Source organism: Nothobranchius furzeri, chromosome 3 (genome assembly GCF_043380555.1).
Source record: "Nothobranchius furzeri strain GRZ-AD chromosome 3, NfurGRZ-RIMD1, whole genome shotgun sequence".
In the NCBI taxonomy this organism is placed as follows: Eukaryota; Metazoa; Chordata; class Actinopteri; order Cyprinodontiformes; family Nothobranchiidae; genus Nothobranchius; species Nothobranchius furzeri.
Window position 1 is genome coordinate 43,969,902 of NC_091743.1, and position 23,909 is coordinate 43,993,810.

Here is a 23,909-nt window from a genome sequence, read left to right on the forward strand (position 1 = left end):
AAACAAGCCCAGGGGAGAGTATGATCCATGTGACACACACTTGTGAGCTTGTGGCACATCCTTCACAAGAAAAACAAAACAAAGCAGGAAAAATGTCTGTTTCTTCTCTTCTGACTGTGTCCATTAAAGTGGAAAATGTCTGAGTGATGGCGATGATTAAAGGGAGGCAGCAATTAACAGGCCAGGGCTGCGGAGGTGTTAAAGAGCTGTGAGCCTCATTTTTTGTGTGCAGCTCTATAAATGAAGAGTTGTTAGGAGTAATTAGAGCTCCGTCACACCAATGAGAGCGAGTATTAATCCTAAGGGGGAGGAAGAGAACATTAAAATTCCCCCATGGTAGAGATGTCATAAATCGTTGTTTTAGTCAGTGACATCGATCAATTGTAATTAGTCAGTAATCTTAGTTGGCTCATCCATTTTAGGAAGTTAGCTTACAGTTCTAATACATAGAAATGGAAATAAACCAACACACCAGTCAGAGCTGTGTACATCAGTGGTGTTTGGCTCCAGTCGTAGATGGACTTCTTTGTTTTGTTCATAGTTTTTGTTTGTTTTATTAAAGGGCTCCTGCTTCTCCCCCCTAGTGGTTGAAAGTGGAATTTTAACTGTTGAATCAACTCTGCCGCAGCCTGATGTAGCTAGTGCTAAAAACAAGCTAACACTAACACGAGCCAATCGATAATAAATAAGCCACAAAGTTAAAAGAGCCACATGGTTACAAGTCTGCTTGCAACAAAGCCAGGTCACAATCAGTCCATAATTTTGTAGCCTCCTTCAGCTCCCTCAAACTAGTGTAGGCTGCAGCACTGTTCACGCTGGGCTTAGGTCTTGCTTTAGCCTCATAAGACATTACTCCCTTTCTTTTACTTCCGGGCTCTGCCATGATGTCAACAGAAAAAAGCAAACATGTTTGATGTTTTTCCTCGCCCATCGTGAGGGTATCTTACTGTTGGAGCCGCGCTGCGACCCAAATGTACCAGAACCACTCACACAGTCTTATTTTAGTCGACTCAAATAGATGTAATTTACTTCTGATGCAATCATTTTCAACTTCTGTAATGGAAACATTAACTACACCTACTTGAAAATGTAAAGAAATATGAAAAGTTCATATTTCAGACATTGGATCAATAAAACTCTATTTTTATAATTGTTCTATAACAATAATTAATGGAAAATACCAAAATAAACACTGGCAGTTTGAAATTTTACCATTAATAAATGGTGATGAACTACAACGTTGCGACAGCTGCCCTGGGGCGCGCTGACAGAGGTGAGGCTTCTGAGCACAGCCGCCACCAATTCCTAGAACCACCACCAGCAGGCAAGGAGGGTTAAGTGTGTTGCCCAAGGACACAACAGCTGAAGTCTCTGCCAGGAACCAGGATCGAACCTACAACCTTCCAATTACTATACAACCCGCTCTACCTCCTGAGCTGCTGCTGCCGCTCTAATGACATCATACCATCACAACATTAGAATGTGTTACTCGAATATTGCACGGAGGTAAACTAAAGGCAAGAAATGTTTTCAGGGGCATTTATTAATGTTTCCCTGCACTAATCTACCAAGGTGGTATGCCTGCGTGTTTTTTCTGGGCTGCCAGAAAGTTTTTTCCTCCTAAAAAGCCACCAGAACACCACATGCTGATAATATTGGCCGTAGCAGTGCCACAAAAATGATAAAACATCCAGACAAGCCGCTCTGTCAATTCGGTTCGGATGCAAGTGAGCTGCAGCAGCAATCTACTCCCCACCTCACCCACCCCTATTTGATGCTACCACCACTTTTAAAACCACGGGAAACCTCGAGTGTGTCACATCTAAGGCTTTTCCATCCAACTGTAAACATTTTATCTTTTCAGTTGTTCAACTGTTACCGGCAGCTCGTTCAAACAGCAGCCGGCTCTGGACTCTGATTGGTTCTTTTCTTGTCTAGCGCTGCCTGTTGTATTTGCTGATTTTTATTTATTAATTTATCTTTTCTATTCACCCATCTTTTCCATTTTCTGATTGGATTCATTGTCGTTTTTTATTTGTCAACAAAAACGTTGATCAATATTTGTCTTTTTTTAGTCTTCATAGAAGTATAAATTTTAGTTTTCCTTTAGCTTTAGTCTGCAACAATTAATTTGTCGCAGAAAAAATAAAAACATTACTATTTTGTCTACAAAATTAACACTGTTGCCAATATGGCTGCCCAGCTGTTTTCTTGTCCACTAACATTGTCTCTCTTTGTTTTTACACTTTTCTTTGCACACAATAGCAAGAGCTAATTTTGTCGTATTTTTGTCAAATAAAACGAATCCCAAACCTTGGTTTACTTCATTACATTCGTCTTCCTCTTCCAACGCCATAAAGCCCCTGCGTGTCCTAGAACTACGGCAAGTTTAAAAGACGACAGACATCAATGGCAGCAGCCTCCTTTTTTCTGGATTTTCGGACTCTTAAGGTCTGACGTTTTGTGTACAAACTACAATTTTTTGCATACTTTTTAGGTCCGACGCATTGCTATCGCACGTACAGTGTGAACAGTCAGGTCACATCCGAGCATCGGGTCGTACAGTTTGAGATGGAGCTGAATGCAACAACTGGAAAAGTGGCACAGTGTACGCCTGGCTTAAGTGACACAAGATTTCACTTGTTTTGGAGTCATTTTAAAAAGCACTCGTATTGATTTTTGACTCAGTCTGGTAAACCTCCTCAGTGGCCTAGTGGTATAGTGTCCGCCCTGGGACTGGGAGATTGAGGTTCTAATCCCGGTCGGGTCAAACCAAAGACTTTAAAAATGGGACCCAACGCCTCCCTGCTTGAACCTCTGCTTCAAAGGGGTTAAATTGGGGGGTTAAACCACCAAATAGGTCCTGAGTGCGACCATAGCTGCAGCTCACCTCTCCCCACGGGGATGGGTCAAATGTGGAGATGAATTTCACCGGTGTGTGGTGACTAATGCGATTTTAACCTGCCATAGTGGATGTGAGTTAGAATGCTGTACAATGGAGATTTAACTGGTTTGCTGTAACTTTAACTGAGAAAAGACAACAAAAAAAAAACTAGCAAAATTACATAAGTTAATAACCAAAAGAATATAAAACATGATGGGAATGACTAATCCTTTTTCTTGGAGATTCACTACATATCCAGTCATGACCAATCAGACCACAGGGTGGCCTTTGTTCAAGCTTAACTCATTCGCTGGCAGCCGTTTCCTGATCGCTAAAGCCCTTCACTGCCAGCGTTTCTCGCCGTTTTTATTGTTTTTTTAAGAGTCACAGAACGTTGCGCGCTAGGATGATGTTGACGCCAAAACAACCAAAACAAAGAGTAGACTCACCTCTCACATCAGGAAGAATCCGCGCATTTCGAGCGTTATCCGTTCTTTCATAATCCGTTGTTGAATTGTGATCGGCAGAAGCTTTTCCGGTTCGCGCCTCACTTTTTTTTACAGCAGCAGCCCAAAACGATCTCCTAACACATGAATGTTCTGCTTCCTGATCACGTGACGTGTGACGTATGCAGATGAAGAATGACTTTAGAGCTGAGATGTTTGTTCTCACGGTGCGGGGGCTTGTTCCGACACCCACACAGTAAAAAAAATGCAAATGACTACTTTAGTCGTCATTGGCAGTGAACGGTTGGATCTAAAGCGAAGACTTCAGTCATCGTTGGCAGTGAATGAGTTAAGAAGGTCTACTCTAAACTTGTAGGTCTTTCTGGCACTTCATGCTCTGCATGGAAGTTTGGTAATTGTTTGCCTGACAGACTCTAGTTTTTATTTAACATCATTTATTCATTAGTAAACCCTTCAAGAGTGCCTTATACTGCCAGTCAAAGTGGAGAATCTGTTTTTAACCAGCACACAGGTGCTAAGTACCAGATGTGTTTCTTCACTCTATTAGTCCACTGCATCCAAGCTCCAAATTCAGAGTTATGTGTCTGCTTCAGTCTCAGATCATTGAGTCTAATGTTTGGCAAAACTTCAGGGTGGTGAACACACCTGCGGGTGTCCATGGGTGATTTTGTTGTCTCACCACAGTAGCACAAGCATGATGAGGATCTTAAAGGAGTCGAGCTCTCTGTGGAGTGAGACGGGTGGTCTGTCCGGCACATTTCACATTGAATAAATGTTTGAGGACATTTCTGGACGAGAATCTAGGCCAGTGGTACTCGATAGGCAGCCCGTTGGCCGTGTCTGGACCTTTGAAGACAGGAGGACTGCCATACAGTGATACTGTGAGAACATACTCATAATGGTAGATAATAGTAGATAATGTAATAGTAATAGTAGATAATGTAATAGTAATAGTAGATAATGTAATAGTAATAGTAGATAATGTAATAGTAATAGTAGATAATGTAATAGTAATAGTAGATAATGTAAACACCTAAATGAATAACATTAAAATTAAAATAACCATGACCCATAAACAACAAATCCCAGAACTATTAACAATTCATCTAAAACAAAATAGTTTAGTTACATTTTTGAAAGGAAACTAATTGTTCAGGATAATTGATTCAGTCAGTAGAATAATTTATATAAAACTAATAAGATGCAGCTTCCCTAATCCCAGCAGTTTGTGCTCATTATTCCCTATTGGAATATCTTTTTTTGAACTATTTTTGCGCTTCCTGTTGTGTGTCCCGTAGACGTACAGCTCCCTGCAGGAGGTCCTGGAGTCCTTTGGAAGGAGGGTGTTGTGCTACCCGCTCTACAGACACTTTGATTTGGTCACCTCAGCGATTCGTGACACAACTAAGATTTTACAGTCAGGTGAGTCACTTGAAAGCACCTCGCCCCACGCCAGCATGAGAGGAACACCAATCAGATTAGGAAACTCGTAGTAATCTGGGTATTAAAACTTCAAACTAAATTAGGATTAATTCCTCTCATCTGTGAACATATAATCCTTTTGTAAGTAGTGTTAATTGTTTTTGTCACGCCGTGGTTTTCTTCTAAATTATGTTTTCTTACGTAAATACGTGTGAGCGTGTGCAGACAGACGGAATCTGCTGCATGCCTGGAACCAGTGGGATGCGGCTCGATGGCGAGCGGATGCTGCTGAAAGGGCAGCCTGACAGCCAGCACGTTGTCTTTGTGTCTCCCAGCCGAAACAGCTTGACGGCTGGACACAGAGCTCAGAGAAAGTGGGCACGCCACAGCGAGTGTTTTTGTAGGTAATGTGCGAGTAAGAGAGCGTCCGCGCTTCCACGCCTCAGGGAACGAAACGAGGATTAGTGGAGAAAAGGGAGCTGACTTTGATACTCCGAAGCCCGAGGTAATCTTTAAATCAAAGCGCTCACGCAGACGGCTGAGAGTCAGCGTTGTAAACACACTCAGGACGCATAAGGACCCAGATTATCCAGCGTGTGATGATTCCACCGCTGGTAAATGACCACAAATTAAAAAGCCTCAGATTAGATTTCCTCATCTCAATGAGTAGGAAGATTAGTTGTTAAAGAGACCAAAGGCGTTCTCCTCTGCTCTTGCCTCCTTTCTCTAATTTCAGAACAAGATTTTTCATGTTCAGCTCAAGGCTTCTAACGCACGCTGAGGCCAAACACATGACTGGTGAATAGAAAAGCCTCAACACAGGCGCCAAAGCTTGTTACTGTCGTATTTATTATGCATCACTCAGCAAATACAAGCTTTGTACAGGAGTGAGTAATGGGGCTTTTCTGTAATGAAGTGTAACACTACAGTCATTTGGCTTGGCGTGTGTCTGAAGGTGTGTTTCCTCCCAGCTTTACTTTACACACTAATTAATTTGTCATAAAAGGAAAAGTGGAAATGCTCGCTCTTCATTTCTGTAGCTGTATAAACAAACCTTCACAGGTATTAGTAAAATAAACTCATTAGCAGCAATACACAGGTTAAGGCCATGGTGGAAATGTTATCCGGCAGTAAATATTTAAACAGCCCTCTGGCAGTGCGGCGGCTATTCTCCAGGAGCTCCTGTACCTACATTAGAAGTGGTTTGTAACTGAAGAGCCATTTGGAGGAGAGCAGAGGGCCTGGGGGAGGACTAGAGCGGGGAGGTGTTGGGGACAACTTTGGGGGTCAGGTAGCTGTCATCGTTTCATTGGCAAGGTAGGTCAAGAAATGTCCCGTGTGGTAAAATCCAGCTGCCAAACATCTCTGCTGCTCGCTTTCTCAAACATCTCTCCATAAATGATGAAAAGGCTGGAAAAGTTTATTCAGAAAAGTCGTATAGGAGCTCTGACCTACTTTAGTGAACCTTTAAAAGTCAGGAAATGTTAAACTCCAGCAGGTTCAGAGGCACGAGTTTCTTTTAAAGAATGACATGAAGTGTGTGTGTGTGTGTGTGTGTGTGTGTGTGTGTGTGTGTGTGTGTGTGTGTGTGTGTGTGTGTGTGTGTGTGTGTGTGTGTGTGTGTGTGTGTGTGTGTGTGCATGCGTGGGCAGGCAGGCATGTGTGTGTGTGCGCGCATGCGTGTCATTTATAAAGCCTGCCTACAGAACAGGGTTTAAAAGTTGTCATTTTAACCGCAAACTTTGCGATTTTTAGGAAGATAAACGTGACAAGAAAATGTTCTCAAATTTACACTTATTTTGCTATTATTATTAATTATGAAGTTATTAACTATTATTAAGTTTTATCTCTGCAAATAACACAAGCCTGAACAAGTCCCACCATGTTGGGGAGTTGCTAATACTATTGGTTAGCTTCTACTAACTGAAACATGCTCTCTTCTCTTCTCTAAGCCCCAACATCAGCAGCCTTCCTGGGTTTTGAGCCAAGATGGATGACTCCATCGGTGCTAATTTTCAGCATGATGTAGATCTGAGTGACTTTTCTAATCAGAGCTTTTCACTGTCCTATTTTTTATCAGAAGCTAGTGCAAGAGATAGTGGTAGACTGAGGGGTGAGGTTATTTGCTGACACCCCCCTAAACCCTTTTTACAAGACACATTGTGCCGGCAAATCAATGTAATGTTACCGCAACGATGTCCACCTGGATAAGCTGGCTTATTAGTCAGCAAATTCACACCTTCCATTAGGGGAAGCCTTAGCCTAGTGAACTAGACCAAATTCTTGCTTTGCAAAGAATGGTCTAGGCATGCTCCATTGGAACCTCAGCAGCTCCTACCAGGACTTTGGCTAGCCAATCACAGCTCTCTAGAGGGGTTTCAAACACATAAAGAGCTGTGATTGGTCAATAATGGTGGGCCAATCATAGAGCTCTATCTGCTTAGTGAACAAATCACAGAGCTTTATCCGCTTTGTGGGCCAATCAGGGCACTCTATATGCCTGGTGGGTGGGATGATGCAACAGAGTGAAACAAGAGTATGTCACATTCATTGTCCAGTGGAATGCGGAGATCATTTGAAAGACAACGGTAGAACCCGCCCCACAACCGAGAGCCGTCAATGGAGCGTTGCCAGACTAAATAATACATTTATTTAGTCTGGCTTGCCAGGCTAGGGAAGCCTCTGATTGGTGGGTAGAATCAGCCCACATGGGCTTAAGGCATGCACAATTCATTATCATGCTTATTACCTAGCAGCTGAGAACATCTCTGATTGCATTCCTAAGCAAGGATGTGGGGAATCAACCGGACCAGGCTTGGGCCGACTGGGGCTATCCGGGCGGGGTGGAGCCGATGCTAGTGGGAAACATCGACATATATACTGGACAATGCGTTTCCATAGGCTCCAGTAATAAGTTTTTAAGCCAAAATGGGAGGTGGCCACCACCGCCATTTTGACCGTGTCACAGGTTCTGTCAAGCCCAGACAATTCCATAAAAGGGAAGAGAGGTGGAGCTGAGGGTGGGGCTGTAAGGCTGGGATCAAATGACGACACCCGTCGAAGTGAAGCGATGTAGCTACAAGCTAACCCAAAGCTAACGCGGAGGTTGGAGCTAAGCTAACGGAGGTAGCTACCTAGCTACAACCGGAGTTAACTGTGCACACCGGAGCTTCTGAGTCACAGATACGCCGGGCTGGCCACTGGGTAAAACCGGGTGGAACACAGAGGTCTCCCGAGAGCTCCACAAGCCGGCAGCCGCACAGCATACAGGCGCTGCGGCGATCAGAGATGCTCCAAGCTGTGGGGAGGGGACCATACCGATAGTCGGAACCCAGCTCCACCAACATGTTATATTTCAACCCGTTTTCTAAAATACAGTGTTATGCTAAATGCACTGGGTTTACCCTATTACATTTAAATTTCATGGTTAAACAGTACATGTTAAAATCTAAGCTCAGCTAGTGCAAAAGTGGCAGTGACCTAAAATACATGAAAATAATTTTACTTACCAGAAAAGTGAAGTGGAGACTCCTTGGATGCTCTATTAGTGCAATTAATGCCACAGCAAGTCATTTTGTCCAACAATTGCACAAATAATATCCAAAAAGAATACACAAACGGCACAACTAATGGTCTAAGTTGAGAGACTGAAAAACAGTAGAACAGTTTTCAGGCAAGGCCGAGGCTCAGGCTGAGGCCTTGCCCCGGATCTAGCTCTGTGGTCACGTGGGTCTGAAGCTCATTGATTATTCAGAATTTTAGGCTTTTAATACACTTAAACAGAAGAGGGAGAAAAAAATTCACTCTGCTCAGAGTTGTCATGAGTGTAAACTAGATCTATTAAACCTAAAACATGTATTGGAACCAGGCTGTAAACATGTTTATTTCTGCTGTAAAATTGGTATTTTTAACATGGGAGTCAATGAGGATTTGCTCGCTTCTGACACCAGCCCCTAGTGGATGAGGGTGGAACTGCAATTTATTTCACTTCCGTGTTGGGTTGTCACGGTGTGAAAATTTAACCTCACGGTTATTGTGACCAAAATTATCACGGTTTTCGGTATTATCGCGGTATTTTTTAAAACGTGTTACATTTTCAGACAACTACATGAACCCTGTATATCAGGAAAATATTGTCCTCAGTTTGTGTCTAAATTTTGCCTAAAATGTGTTATTTTGTAATTATGTTGTTTATTTGTTTACATTTTTCCCTTTAGTCTTTAAAATACCAATATTTGCCCATAACTTCTTATTTTATGTCTGTTTGATGTCATCATTTTAAAAATATTAGATCAGATGATACTCAGTACTCAAGTAGCCTTCTAATCAGATACTTTTTTACACTTACTTGAGTAATAAACCCTATATCAGGAAAATATCGTCCTCGGTTTGTGTCCTTCCAGTGAGCTTTGCAGATGTGGGAAAATGTCATCAGGCAGTAATCATTGTTAAATTCATAATTATTCTCGGAGAGAGACCAACTCTTATCTGCCCCTGGGAGCCCCGTAATGCATAGCGTCATTTCAACATGGCGGTGTCCGCGACACGGTTTATATGCAGGTAGCGGCGCTGCGGCTGCTTTATATAGCGACTCGTTGCATTCTCCCTCAACCCAAATCCTCGGATCACGCATTTATCTAAAACGCTAATGTTAGCTTGCCTTGCGTTGACTGTAGAGTTGTGGGTGATGGCCATGCAGATGTGTCATGAGATTTGAAGCGTTGCTGCCTTTCACAGACACTTTTTCTGCACGTGCTGCAAACAGGATAGCCGTCTTCTAGCAACTGTCCCTCGGCATTCTTCAAATATCCAAAAGATGCCCGTACTTCCCACTTTGTCTTCTTTGAGGGATAAAAAATGTCCTGAGCGCTGCCGTCTCCTCCTTTGGCCATTATTTCAGCTTTAGCTTCAAGAAAGTTTTGGCTGTAAACAACAAAGCGTGCATGTGCCGCTGGCAACTTCAGCAGATGATACGGTGGCTGGTAAGGGTCACCGCGCCTACACCGCAGCCACGGTAAACCCACCGAGATAATATAGTTTTTTTAAAAAACAAGACTATTATTATTATTGTCAACTTTTTTACCGGGGTTTACCGCTACACCGGTTACCGTGACAACCCTACTTCTGTGTTGGCTTCAATTTCACACCATTATTATGGGGGGCTTGGTGGGAAAGGGTCTTTCATTTCACAGTAGGGATGGTGTTCTTTTCTTCATCATCAAGGCTCCTGCGATGGGTCAGGTGTTGTCGTGCACCAGTGCGTTGAACCTACCAGGTGAACCAGTTGTTTCCAGTGCTGGTGGTTTTGTGCCAGCTGCTTTGCGTTTGCTATGGCAACTCTGAATTGTTGGAGGTCACTCGCAATGACATCAAACCATCTGATGTGGGGTTTACCTCGTGGTTGTCTTCAGCCTGCGGCCCCCCGAGTCAAACTGCAGATTGGCTTTTCTTGATGTGCTTCATTTTTCTATCTGTGAACACAGAGCTGATGTGCCTTGGCAAAAAGTTAAATTTTTGTCTCATCTGTCCATAGGACATTCTTCCAAAGGCTTTGTGGCTTGTCAACATGTAGGTTGGCATATTCCAGTCTGGCATCTTTATGCCACTTTGACTGATACAACGACAGATGGTGCGAGCTGACACTGATGTTCCTTCCGAAGTTCACCATGGATCTATTTAGACATTTTTTTTGTTGTTACCATTCAGATTATGTGTTTCTTTTATTTGTCATCAGTTTTCCTCCTGTGGCCACCTCCAGGTAGGTTGGCTACAGTCCCATGCATCTTAAATTTCTGAATAATATGTGTAACTGTAGTCACAGGAACATCTAGCTGCATGTCCCTTTGGTAAGATTATTTTCAGTTTTTTCTAGGGGTACCATCATTATTTCCCATGCCTTAAAAGTATTTCATTTTTTTTTTTTTTAATAATTCCGTTCAATTCCGTTCCGTTAGGGTTGAAAAACAATGTCTGACTTTCACTGGTAAATTTCATAGAATTTTTATTATTACTTTTGCCAGATTCAAGTTATTTCCGTGACCATTGTGGGTTTTTCTTTCAGTGACCGAAGGGCACCAACAATTTTGTCCATGTCCGTCTTCATTTTGCTTAGAAAATATGGTAAAATGTAATGGAGCAGCAGTAGTTGTGAACAAGTCAATAACCAGTATGTTTCTTTAACATTGTGTGTTGTATTCAACTCCTTTTCATTTGCTGCTGCCTGTTAACTCTGATGCAGATTCAGCTGAGTAGGATGGATAAACCAGGGTCAATCTGTCAAATTAAGCTAATTCCTGAAACATAAGCCTCTTATCAAACTGCACCACCAATTTGCTGCAAAGCTGAGCCGGCATCTGGGAGCCTTAGGTTGCTTATAAGTGGTCAAACTGTTGCGGTAATGTGGCACAATCATGTCCTTTTCGTAAAGATACGCAGTGGCGGTAAAAGGGGATATGAGGGTGGTCTCTGTGCTGTCACAGACTTCATTTCAGCTTGATCATAGCTTGCTTTTTATTGACTTTGAAGTTGCACAAGGTTTTACACAAGCCTCCTAAAGGTATCTGTCCTCCACAGACTGTCAGATGATCTGAGCTCCAGCTCTAATGGAGAGAAGCTCCTGGAGCTCTGCATCACTTCTGTTTATCCTCCCAGCCGTTTCTGTTCAAGTGAAACTTACTGCCCATGTTTACTTTCATTTTCAATATAGTTGCCAGCCGGAGCTCAGCAGTAACTCCCCATGTGATCATGGCACCAACCTCTGTTGCGCCAAGGCGTAATGTGCATTCACAAGTCAGTGAAGTTCAGCCGTTGCGGTAATATTACTACCAAGCGTCGTGGCACAAATGGCAAAAAATGCCCGCATCGCCCTGCTGCCATGGCGCTTTCATAAAACATACCTTAGCCTCAGTATTATGCTGATATGCTGGCATGGTGTGTCTTCTAAAAAGGGCTAACAATGGTGATAATTTTACTAACAAAAAAAAACTACAAAATAGTAAATATCTATCAGATAAGATTTGATCACAGGTGTGATTTGTTTTTGCTTTCTGCAATAAAGATAAACAACAGTGTTCCAAACAAAAATAACTGAAAATTAAAAACATGAATGGCGTTCTGAAACAAGCTGACAAGTAAACATTTTAGTCACATGGTGACTTCCAATAAAACATGGAGAAAAACAAAAGAGGTACATTTGTTGGCTTTTAGCAGATAGCGGCTAAATATTTCTCGGGTGCATATAAAACATGTTTTCAGTTATTTCACCTTTTTTGGTTAAGTACATAACTCCTCATGTGTTCATTCCCAGTTTTGATGCCTTCAGTGAGAATCTACCAATGAATGAGATGGTGTGTCCGAGCTTTTGGCCTTTACTGTACATCTTGTGCTTTTTCCTTGTTTTCAGTATTTTTGCATGTCAGTCACTTGTACTCATCTGATCTGAAAACACGTTTTCACCTAGTTAACTCACCTTTCTCACTTGATCTGTGCAAGGATCAGTGTGTTGACTCCATGCAGAGTTCAAGATTCCTCCAGTTTTCTACAAACTGAGGAAATTGTACATCCTTTATGTGAAAAAGGAAAACTCTTGGAAGCGTCTTTGTTTTTGTCTCATGTGATCCAAGCCCTGGCTTCTTATGGCAGAGTTCCCTGCTTATAATCCACGCTTTAAATGAGAATCAAATGTTTGTGTAAGGTTTTCCACACTGTGAGTGTGCTGTTTATTTGGAAATGTATGGAATGTTTCTGGACAATGCCAACCAGCTCTGTGGAATGAAACCTTAGTGAATCTTTGGCCTCATTGAAAGGCTATTTATATGAGTGATTGGAGACCGTTTGTTGCTGGCTTGTTTTATACTTAAGAGGAAAGCCGTTTGTCAGAATATATGCAGCTGACTCAGTTCAGTTAATGTGAAGTATTTGTGGCAGCTAGCTAATCATTTTAAATCACACCATCAGACGAGGGACCTCTCTGTGGATTCAAACACGTTAATATTTTTGTTTATTAAATGGAGGATGATTAATTTCAAACTATTTAAAAACTCTACATTCTCTCAAAATGATCCTGTTTGCTATTAATTATAATGACTATAAAACAGCATGTGTACATTAATGTTGGCTAACCCTAGTGCTTAGATAGTGGTTTTTAATTAAGTGTTTTCAACCAAAATATTTTCCTCTCTGCTTGCTTCTACAAAAACAAGCTGCACAAAGACAATCACACATAGCAGAAAATGTAGAACTGTGTAGCGTAGCAAATGGCCAAGTGTTTCTTCGAAATGACCAGAAGTTAATTTTTAACTTACAGGCCAAACTTCTTCATGCAGGTCAATGTGACACAGTGGTGCCGATACGAGGTCTATGAACTTGACCCAATATTCTTAACTTATCCTGTGGTATGTCAGAAGTCATCAAGGCTTCAAAAGACGCAGGACTTCTTATCTGTCCTCTTTGGATAAAGTTTATCTTGCCTGGCTCATTAAATGACCTTATAATTTAATACGTTTATGTAATCATATTTTGTTGAATGGACATTGTGTTTAAATGCAGTGTTTTAACAATCTGTCCAATACTCTACATAATCAATAATGGGTTAACATGAATGTTATTCTAGTAATGATTTATTTCAGATCTTAAATTACACCAGATTAGTATGTGTTGAATTTGATAATATTAATCTATCAGTATGAACACATTAATTTTACCATATTATTGGTAATGGTTAATACAGTTGTGGTCAGAAGTTTACATACACTTGTAAAAATATAATATAATGGCTCTACTGAGTGTCCCGTTATTTCTAAAACTCTGATTTTTCTCTGATAGAGTGATTGGAACAGATACTTCTTTGTCACAAAAAACATTCATGAAGTTTGGTTCTTTAATGTCTTTATTATGGGTTAACAGAGAAAAGTGATCACATTTGCTGGGTCACAAATATACATACAGCAACATGATCTAGCAATTTAGGTGACTTAGAAACGTGTCAGTGAACTGAGCTTCATAGCATGGCCTCTTAACTCCTTGTGAGTGATTATGAGTGACTACAGCTGGTGACTTCTCTTAGGCCAGGTAAATAGGGCTCATTGGATACAAACGCCCACAAACGCTACAATGGGAAAGTCAAAGGAGCTCAGCATGGATCTGAAAAAGCGAATTATTGACTTGAACAAGTCAGGAAAGTCACTTGGGGCCATTTCAAAGCAGCTGCAGGTCCCAAGAGCAACAGTGCAAACAATTGTTTGTAAGTATAAGGTGCATGGCACTGTTTCATCACTGCCAAGATCAGGAAGAAAACGCAAGCTATCACCTGCTGCTGAGAGAAAATTGGTCAGGATGGTAAAGAGTGAACCAAGAATCACCAAAAAGCAGATCTGCCAAGAATTAGAAGCTGCTGGAACACAGGTGTCATTGTCCACAGTCAAACGTGTTTTGCATCTCCATGGACTGAGAGGCTGCCGTGCAAGAAGGAAGCCCTTGCTCCAAAAGCGGCACCTTAAGGCTCGACTGAAGTTTGCTGCTGATCACATGGACAAAGATAAGACCTTCTGGAGGAAAGTTCTGTGGTCAGATGAAACAAAAATCGAGCTTTTTGGCCACAATGCCCAGCAATATGTTTGGAGGAGAAAAGGTGAGGCCTTTAACCCCAAGAACACCATGCCTACAGTCAAGCATGGTGGTGGGAATATTATGCTGTGGGGCTGTTTTGCTGCCAATGGAACTGGTGCTTTACAGAGAGTAAATGGGATAATGAAGAAGGAGGATTACCTTCACATTCTTCAACATAACCTAAAATCATCAGTAGGAAGGTTGGGTCTTGGGCGCAGTTGGGTGTTCCAACAGGACAATGACCCCAAACACACATCAAAAGTGGTAAAGGAATGGCTAAATCAGGCTAGAATAAGGGTTTTAGAATGGCCTTCCCAAAATCCTGACTTAAACCCCATTGAAAACATGTGGACAGTGCTGAAGAAACAAGTCCGTGTCAGAAAGCCATCAAATTTAACTGAACTTCACCAATTCTGTCAAGAGGAGTGGTCAAAGATTCAACCAGAAGCTTGCCAGAAGCTTGTGGATGGCTACCAAAAGCGCCTAATTGAAGTGAAAATGGCTAAGGGACATGTAACCAAATATTAGCACTGCTGTATGTATATTTGTGACCCAGCAAATGTGATCACTTTTCTCTGTTAACCCATAATAAAGACATTAAAGAACCAAACTTCATGAATGTTTTTTGTGACAAAGAAGTATCTGTTCCAATCACTCTATCAGAGAAAAATCAGAGTTTTAGAAATAACGGGACACTCAGTAGAGCCATTATATTATATTTTTTACAAGTGTATGTAAACTTCTGACCACAACTTTATATTCATTTCACATAAATGTTTGACATTTTGCTTCACATTAAGAATATAACCTCCCTAAGTATCTGAGTGAAGGAGGGGTGGACGCCCTTAAACTTGTCAAATTCTGATTTGTCTAAATTTGTAAACACTAGTTAATAATAGCTAGTTCACTTCCTGGACTAGCCAGTTCTCATCCAGCTACCTGGTTAGGCCGACCGGGTGAGCAAATCTCTTGGAACCATCCTTATTTTTGACTCAAGGTCAAAGCCTCTTTGCAACGCTTGCAAGTGGCATCAGACGCTATCATCAGACGTGGAACGTCTAGCTAGCAAACCCTGGTAGCATCTTAAGGCAGGTGATAATTGAATTCAAAAGGAACTACAACTCTTTTAGATTTCAAGAGTGAATCTATCCAGTGACATCACCAATCTGCCGCAAAAATAAACAACAATGAACAAGAATCTGCTTCTAGACCTGCAGAAAGAGAGAAGAAGAAAAAAAATGGGACACAACAACAAAACATCAGGAGCAAGCTATCACTGCATCAACCTGATGATGAAATATATAATCAACATTGTTTAACTGAACAATCACACGATAATAAATCACAGTGCATTAAGTGCCAACCACAGCCTTAAGACCTGTGTTTAACGTGCCCAAGCCCATACTTATGAGAGCACCACGTGAGCACCTGTGTGTGTACACGCACTTGTTTATGTAAGGTTTCTCTATAGGAGCGTCCAATTGAGAGTGTGAGGGGCCACAGATTTGTCCCCCAAAGATGAGTAGGAGACGGAGGGAGCTCCAAGTCCCAGAGATCCAGGCGCTGCCCCAGAACACAGGAACTCCAGGGAGACTGCGACCAGAAAAGCCCCTGCCCCCCTCGAGAGGCGCAGAGGATCGCCCCGGGGGGCCACAACCAGCAGCCGGCAGAGTCCCGGGAGATACCAGCGGCAAGCCCACAGGCCCGCCCGCAGCCTCCCACCCCCGAGCCGGCCGAGCCCGGGACCCAGCGACCTGGGACCCAGGGGCGACCACCCCCGCCAGGGAGCCAGCAGAGCCCAGGGACCCAGATCCCACCAGACAGCCACCGGGATTGGTCAGGCAGATGCCAAAAATCTTAAACTCCCTGACACGGGAGCCACGACCCAGGCAGACCAAGGCACTGCACTCCACACCAGGTGTGGGAGGGGGAGGGGAGACGAAGATGTATGTCATCAAAAGAAGTCCCAGGAGAAGGGAGGAGTCAAAGGCCCCACCTGACATGTACAGTCATACACAGTCACACTCTCCCTCCCTCATGCTCACACATGCACATACAACCAAAGACTTACAAAAATGCACGCCGGACACCCACACATGTTCCCCATTCACACCCTATTCACTCTGGTCCCGGTACTGCTGCACATGGGGTACAACCATCACCGGTTCCACAGTTCGACCCTTTCTGCTGGGGCAGAACAGGAAGAATTTTTTGCCTGCAGCAAAAATAGAACACCATCCTATCTTAAGCGAAGCACCACGGCCAGTTTGGATCAACCTTATAGACTAAAATAGATTTTAATTTGAAGCAGCATTGTCCCACTGCAGTTTCGCACCACCGATGCCCCAGTGTGGACCGGGCATTAGCGGTTTGGTGTCTATAAAGCTATCACACTGTGAGCCGGCCCTCAGTTGCTTACTGTGCTGGTTTTGATGGATACAAAGGAAAAAAGGTCCTTCATAAAAGACTGGTCTAACAATGCTGCATCTGCTTCCACTTAAGTAGAACATCCTCAAAAACATCAGTGACAAATGTCAGTGACGACACTTGTCACCGTCCACAGATAACCACCGTTATCCAAGATCCTGGATATCAGAAACCGTTCTGCTTTCCTGACTCTCACGTCTCGGATGAGACACAATTCTTACTCGAGAGCGCTTCTTGTAACATATGGATCAACTTACTGTGCAGCGTGCTGGGATTTCCCTCTCATCTCGTACCTTGGCTTTCGTGTAAGGAACAGTGACTGCAAGCTTTAAGACGGATTCTGTGTTTGCCAGAAGCTGTAACGCTTTGCCATCTTTTGATACTGACTTCAAATAACACAGATATTTTTTCTTCCATCTCCCCCCATGCCGTGCTCCTGCACCCAGGGAAGGCCTGCATCCTCAAATGTCTGCTGGAAATCCACAAAGTCTTCCGACAGAACGATCCGGCGTACATGCTGAATGATCTGTATATCACAGACTACTGCATCTGGATCCAGAGGGTCAAGTAAGTTCACCTCTACACACACACACACACACACCCTCCTCATCTTGGGAGAATTACCTCCAGAGCCCTGGTGAAGTGCTGCTCAGCCCCTGTGATGCTCTAGTGCTGTAGAAGAGTGAATTAGACACCTCATTTGTGCCAGATGGCTCAGCTGAATGACCGAAAACAGCAGTGTGGTTTGTTTTAAGAACAACATTTCCAGATCTACTCTGTGTGAATAGTGGATGGAGGGCTCCATGTGCAACCCTCCACCAACAAACCTCCTGAAACCAGCCAAATCTGCTTCACTCTCAGATGCTGGAGGTTCAGTTCCTCTCTCCTCCTAGTTCGTATTTTAACATGAATTACACATTTTAAATGTGAGCCTGCGAGCACATTTTTCAGTAATGAGCTCTGTTTTACTCTTGGCTAGGGTTCAGCTGAGTGGTGTGCTCGTCTGGAAAAAAGCCCAGTTGAAAAATGCGCGCCTGATGTTGTAGGCTCGGCGCCCAGATGCAGACACGATAAAAGGTCTGCAGGGATTTAGCGAGATCCCCCTCCTACCCCCAGCTCTGCGTCCTCTCTAGGCTTTTCCATCTGAAGTCTTCAATTCTGCTCCAAAAAGAAGTGGAATGCATGAAATCAATGGCATGGTTGGGGGGGGGGGAGACGAGATCCCGTTTATGGGTTCGTGTTGGACGCTTTAAGGTTTGGAGCTTGTAAATTGTTGGTCATGAACACTTCCAGAGATTGTAGTTGTAAATCCATCTGTCGTCCTGTGGAATAAATCTTTCAACAATATTCAAATATGTGCATGTGAAGGAAAGAATTCAGGTATATCTGAAAATCGCTGAGATTATGATTGATTGTGTAAATCTCTTTTTTTAAAGGGACATTTTGTGCAAATACCAACTTTAGCATCCGTTTGTGTCGCTATGTGAGACTCTACTGCTTCTAAAAACACTCCAACATGGAACTCAGCGTTTAGTGTCAGGAGTCATCTGCTTCTAAGGGCCGTTTAAAATGACCCTTATGGTGACATCACAATTAAGAAAGTTAGTTTAGAACCATCCCTCACCTGTTCCAACTGTACATCTCCTTTAAGCCCCATGAGACGTCTAAGCTGCAGCTGTTACACACCTGCTTAGACTCTATCAAAACCTGGATGGCTGGGAGCTTTCTTCAGCTGAATGAAGATAAGACTGAGATCCTCATCTGTGTCCCAGACAAGCTGGTTCCCAAAGTCAGAGACTCTCTTGGTCAGCTTGCTTCCCACACCAAACCTTCTGTCAGGAATCCTGGTGTGACCTTTGACCCAGCTCTCACCCTGGATTCTCATGTCAGTTCTCTTGTTCGCTCTGAACTTGAGACAGTTCTCCACACCTTCATCTCCTCACGCTTAGACTACTGTAACTCTCTTTTCACGTGTCTGAGCAGAACCTCCCTGAACCATCTACAGGTGGTTCAGAACGCCTGTGCTCGGCTTCTGACCAAGTCCTCCAAACACACCCACATCACTCCGCTTCTCCTCCAGCTTCACTGGCTGCCAGTCAACTTCAGGGTTCATTTCAAGATCCTGGTTCTGGTCTATAGGGCCTTACATGGACAAGCACCATCTTACATTGGTGATCTTCTTAGTCCCTATACCCCCAGCAGGTCCCTGAGGTCCAGTGACCAAAGCCTACTGGTTGTGCAGCACCAGGCTAAAGGTCAAAGGTGACAGATCATCTGCTGCTGTGGCCCCCAGACTCTGGAACTCTCTCCCTCTGAGCCTGAGATCAGTGGACTCAGTGGTCTCCTTTAAAAAGCAGCTGAAGACTCACTTGTTCAAGGTGGCTTTTGTATGACCTTCTTCACCACTCTCTCTTTATTCTGCTCTCCCCACCTATTCCACCTTCCTCAGGATCCACTGATTCCCCTCTTTCCTATTCACTCTCTCTCTTTCTTAACATTTTTTAATCACAATTGTCTATTTTTGCTCATTTTAAATATATTTGTGACCATTTTCTAAATTCTTTTTTATATTTTTACATTTTTTGTTTTTGTGAAGCGCCTCGTGATTTTTTTCTTGAGAGGTGCTATAGAAATGATACTGTCTTCTTCTTCTGTTGAAACTTAGGGAGGCATTTTCTTGGATTGAACACTTAAAATTGTAATTCAAGGTGGAGTTGATGATGATTTTTTTTCTTGGAGCATTTTTACCTTATTGCTTGAAATACTCTTCATATAACAAATGGAAAGCAAAAATTGTTTTAAAAAATTCAAATGTCTCTGAAATGTATAATCCCAGAAAAACCTCATCCAGTCAGTGTAACCCGTTTTGAATGATTGGATGATGGTCCCTCCATCAATACTGCCCACTAAGAAGATTTAGCATTTCAACCATTGCTAAGCTGTGACAAAAGCACAAGGTCCTGACTGCATTGCAGCATCCCCGTCTGAAGGAACTTGACAGATTTTCAGTCTTCTTTTAAAAGAATCAGGTTTTGATGCAGAAACCTGTTTGTCACGGTTCGTTTGGGGAATAATTATCAACATTTTCTTGTTATTTTGTTCCCCCACCACCTCCTTAGTCATGGGAAAGTGTTTCCTTAACAATGGTTGGCTGGAAAACAACTCCAGTAGTTGGTTAAAACCAGCTATGACAGCCAATCACGGGGCTTACTTCCAGTCCAACCTTCTGAACGATTAAGGAAAGTCTGTGCAGTAGTTTGTGGTAGAGCTGAATCATTTAAGGAAAGATTTGTATGCGATTCTTCTTCAAATCAAGGTTCAATGCATTATTTGTAAAATAGTCTCATAAATCACACCATGAAAACATTAAAAGCGACTATTTTCTCCTATTGTTATCTTGTTTAATGTTTTTTTATGTTCTTGTGGTGCAACTTGTGACTTTTATCTAAAGAGGCGGATTTAAAAGAAGAACCATCTGATTACTGGATAGACTCCCTCCTGAGCTACTGCTGCCTCAGGTGCTGAAGTCATTAAGGTGCTATTAGTGCAGAATAACCGTTCAGGTTTGAAGAGTCCAAGTATTGTAAATTTTTTATTGGAGCAGAGTAAAGATGCTCAGGGAGTGGAAATATTTGTTGGAATTGCCCTTCTGACTCCGAAACAAAAAGAGAACCTACTTCAGCTTCGTCTGGTACGTCATTTTATTTACTTATTTATTTATTTATTTGATTTTTGTAAAAATTTAATCTCTTGTTCTACATTTAAATAAATAAATAATTACACCAACAAGCAACCTGACTTTTTCCATAAGCAGGGATGGTACACATAACTAACACCTGAACTGGCTCCAGCATCAAGTGTTCATCCATCCATTTTCTTCCGCTTGTCGAGTCGGGTCGCGGGGGCGGTAGCCTAAGTCGAGAGGCCCAGACTTCCCTCTCCCCAGCCCCTTGGGCCAGCTCCTCCGGGGAATCCTAAGGTGTTCTCTGACCAGCCGAGAGACATAGTCTCTCTAGCGTGTCCTGGGTCTCCCTTTAAGCCTCCTCTCGGTTGGACGTGCCCGGAAAACCTCACGAGGGAGACGTCCAGGAGGCGTCCTGACCAGATGCCCGAGCCACCTCAACTGGCTCCTCTCGATGTGGAGGAGCAGCGAATCTATTCTGAACCCCTCCCGGATGACCGAGCTTCTCACCCTATCTCTAAGGGAGAAACCAGCCACTCTGCGGAGAGAACTCATTTTGGCCGCTTGTATCCGCGATCTCGTTCTTTCGGTCACTACCCTGTAATGAATTAAATTACATGATATTTAATGAGCCATAAGGCGTGGGATTCCATAGGAAATATGAAATCCACCTTGCGGATCTGTGAAGTTATTTAAACCAGAAGATTGGAACTTTTTATTGCAGGGATTAGATAACCGTTCCGTATTCACTCAGAAACAACAGAAGAGAGAGAGTTAAGTTTAAAAGTTAAGAATTTTATTACTAACAAATTAAACTAGACTGACTTTAAAACTAAATGTATGGTGTAACTAAGGTGGATGAGACGGTGGATGGGATGACGTGTGATGTTGTTCAGAACCAGCAAATCCGAAGAAGCGATTAGTTCTGATGGGAACTGAAGGTGATGTCTTCGCGTTAAGCTTTGGTTAGGAGGTTCATAAACACATTTGACGCCATTTTTCGGTCTTCCTACCCTTCAGGAAGCCCCCGTTAGATCAGGAGGTGTAAAGGTTCAGCTTGACCTTATGGAGCCGGAGCCCGTAGAAGAAGAAACGGCAACCGATAACCCGTCTTGAGATACTTCCGGGTCACGAAAATTTGTTGGCATCTGATGAGACCCGAGCCTGGGTCTTGATGGTTCAGCTTTTATTCTGAAAGGAACCGTTGCAGCAGTTGGAACAGCAACAGATTTTATCCAGCTTGTCGTTAGTTCTTTTGGCTGAAGAGGAAAGTTACGGATTGGCCACTCCGACAACTTCTCTAGAACGCTTTGAACTGGCGTTAAAGATGACGTGGGCATAGTTTTACACTTCAGATGTTTTGGTTTATGGTCGAATGAAAAGTTGACAGATTTACCAAACACCACCAAAACCACGCCTCTGTCAGATCTGGCAGATTCTGATTGGATCAGTAAAAGCAATGGGTCGTGTCTTTTAACGCTACGTGAAATCAGTCCTTTTGGAACATTTAAAGTCATATTACTTATTATATTCTATAGGATTATAATAAAGTAATTAGTATTTTGATTTCACAGATCGGTCACAACTTATTTATTGACTAACACTTGGTTGGATTAGCTTCATTAAAATAGAGTTCTTTGATTAATTAAAAGAAAAGAGTTCATTCTTCATTCTTCTATTGAGCTGAAAATAAGCAGGTTAGAAGTGAATGCATGAGACCTTGAGACCATCTCATGCAGACTAGTCCTGTGTCAGAGGAGGGGGAAAACAGTCATTTCATTCTGTTACATATCCCAGCCAAACAACCACACAACCCAAAGCTCATGACCATAGGTGAGGGTAGGAACGTTGATCGACTGGTAAATCGAGAGCTCCGTCTTCTGACTCAGCTCTCTCTTCACCACGACAGACCGGTGCAACGTCCGCATCACTGCAGATGCAGCACCAATCCGCCTATCGATCTCACGCTCCAGTTTTCCCTCACTCGTGAACAAGATCCCGAGATACTTAAACTCCTCCACTTGGGGCAGGACCCCATCCCTGACCCGGAGAATGCATTTTCCGAATCAAGTGGTGATTTGCACAAATGTGATGTTTTAACTCACGGAGGCTGCAGTGCTGTTGTGTGAGCAGAGCGGGAGCGAGCTTGAAATGAGCGCCTGCGTTTTTGCCGCTTGAGCGGAGTAGTTGGGGAAACGCATTTCAACAATGGAACTGACCGGAATATCGATGTAACGCCGGTGCTGGTTTAATTTGCAACAGGATAAGAAGGGAGACAAACTGAGCGAGAGAAACACAGAGGACGTGTTTTTTTTCCCAGACAATATTAAAACACGTCAGTAATGTCCGGCTGTCATCACAAATAGTGGTTTCATAAAGAAGAGAAGGTGTGTTTTCAAGTCCACTTAGTGTTATGATCATTCCCGTTGTGCTGCTGGAGAATCAGCCTCTCTCTCTCGGCCACTCACCCACAGCGCTGAGAGACGAACACAACATTTGCTGCAGCGACAGACGGTCACGTTTAATATCCGCTATAGTAGAATAGCTATGTAGGAGGAAAAAAGGAGAAGACAATGTGGGTGTCATCTGCATAACAATGATAGGTAATGGTGTTATTGTGTATGACCTGACCCAGCGGGAGCATGTAGAGCAGGGGTGGGGAACCCTGGTCCATCGGGGGCCGCCATCCAGCATATTTTAGTTTCAACCCTGCATCATCCCACCTGATTTCATTCAGCAGCTGATTAACGAGCTTCTGCAGAGCCTGAAAAGCTGCAGAACATGTGAATCAACCACTGAATCAGAAGGGTTGGAGCAAAGACATGCAGGATACCAGCCCTCGAGGACCAGGGTTCCCCACTCCTGATGTAGAGATTGAAGAGCAGTGGTTCAAGAAGAGTGTTGGGGGACCCCACATATAGTGATCAGCTTTGATTTGTGAAGAAGAGTAAAGCATTCACAAGTTCTTGCATTTCTGCACAATCTAGAGTTTTTCCGGTTTCTTCAGTCCAGCCAACATGACTTGATTTATAACTTCTAAAGTCTGAAATCATCTAAAAATATCAAGGTTGAAATTTGGGCTTTTCCCTCGCCAGGCACACTCTGTTCTCCGTCAGCATATGGAGCTGCTGAGGCTCCATCAGCTCACTGAAAAAGTCAGTCAGTCTTTTGTCTGCTGAGGAGCATCGCAGCACCGCCCCCCTCCCCTCCGTCGTCCTCCCGCTGTACCCTGGTGCCTAAAGTCACACTGACTCCAGCTCTACTCTGCATCCATTATTAGATGGATTACTCGTCTGGCTGGAAGTCGCATTGTTACGTTTTTCTTAGATAAAGACACATTTTATTATGGCTCAACTATTCAGTCTCTGAAAAAGACTCCTGGGTTAAACTACTTCGACCACCTTCTGCTACTGGGGAGCCA

General features: G+C 43.0%; 1 protein-coding gene across 3 annotated transcripts in view; it reads left to right on the forward strand.

Annotated features, from left to right (window-relative positions):
* Positions 1 to 23,909, forward strand: part of shq1 (SHQ1, H/ACA ribonucleoprotein assembly factor) — an 85,696-nt gene that overhangs the window by 32,586 nt on the left and 29,201 nt on the right. For all 3 annotated transcript variants that reach the window (XM_070549846.1, XM_070549847.1, XM_070549848.1), the window contains exons 10-11: positions 4,650 to 4,773; positions 17,253 to 17,373. In XM_070549846.1, coding sequence (XP_070405947.1) covers positions 4,650 to 4,773; positions 17,253 to 17,373 — 245 coding nt within the window. The remainder of the gene's footprint in view (positions 1 to 4,649; positions 4,774 to 17,252; positions 17,374 to 23,909) is intronic.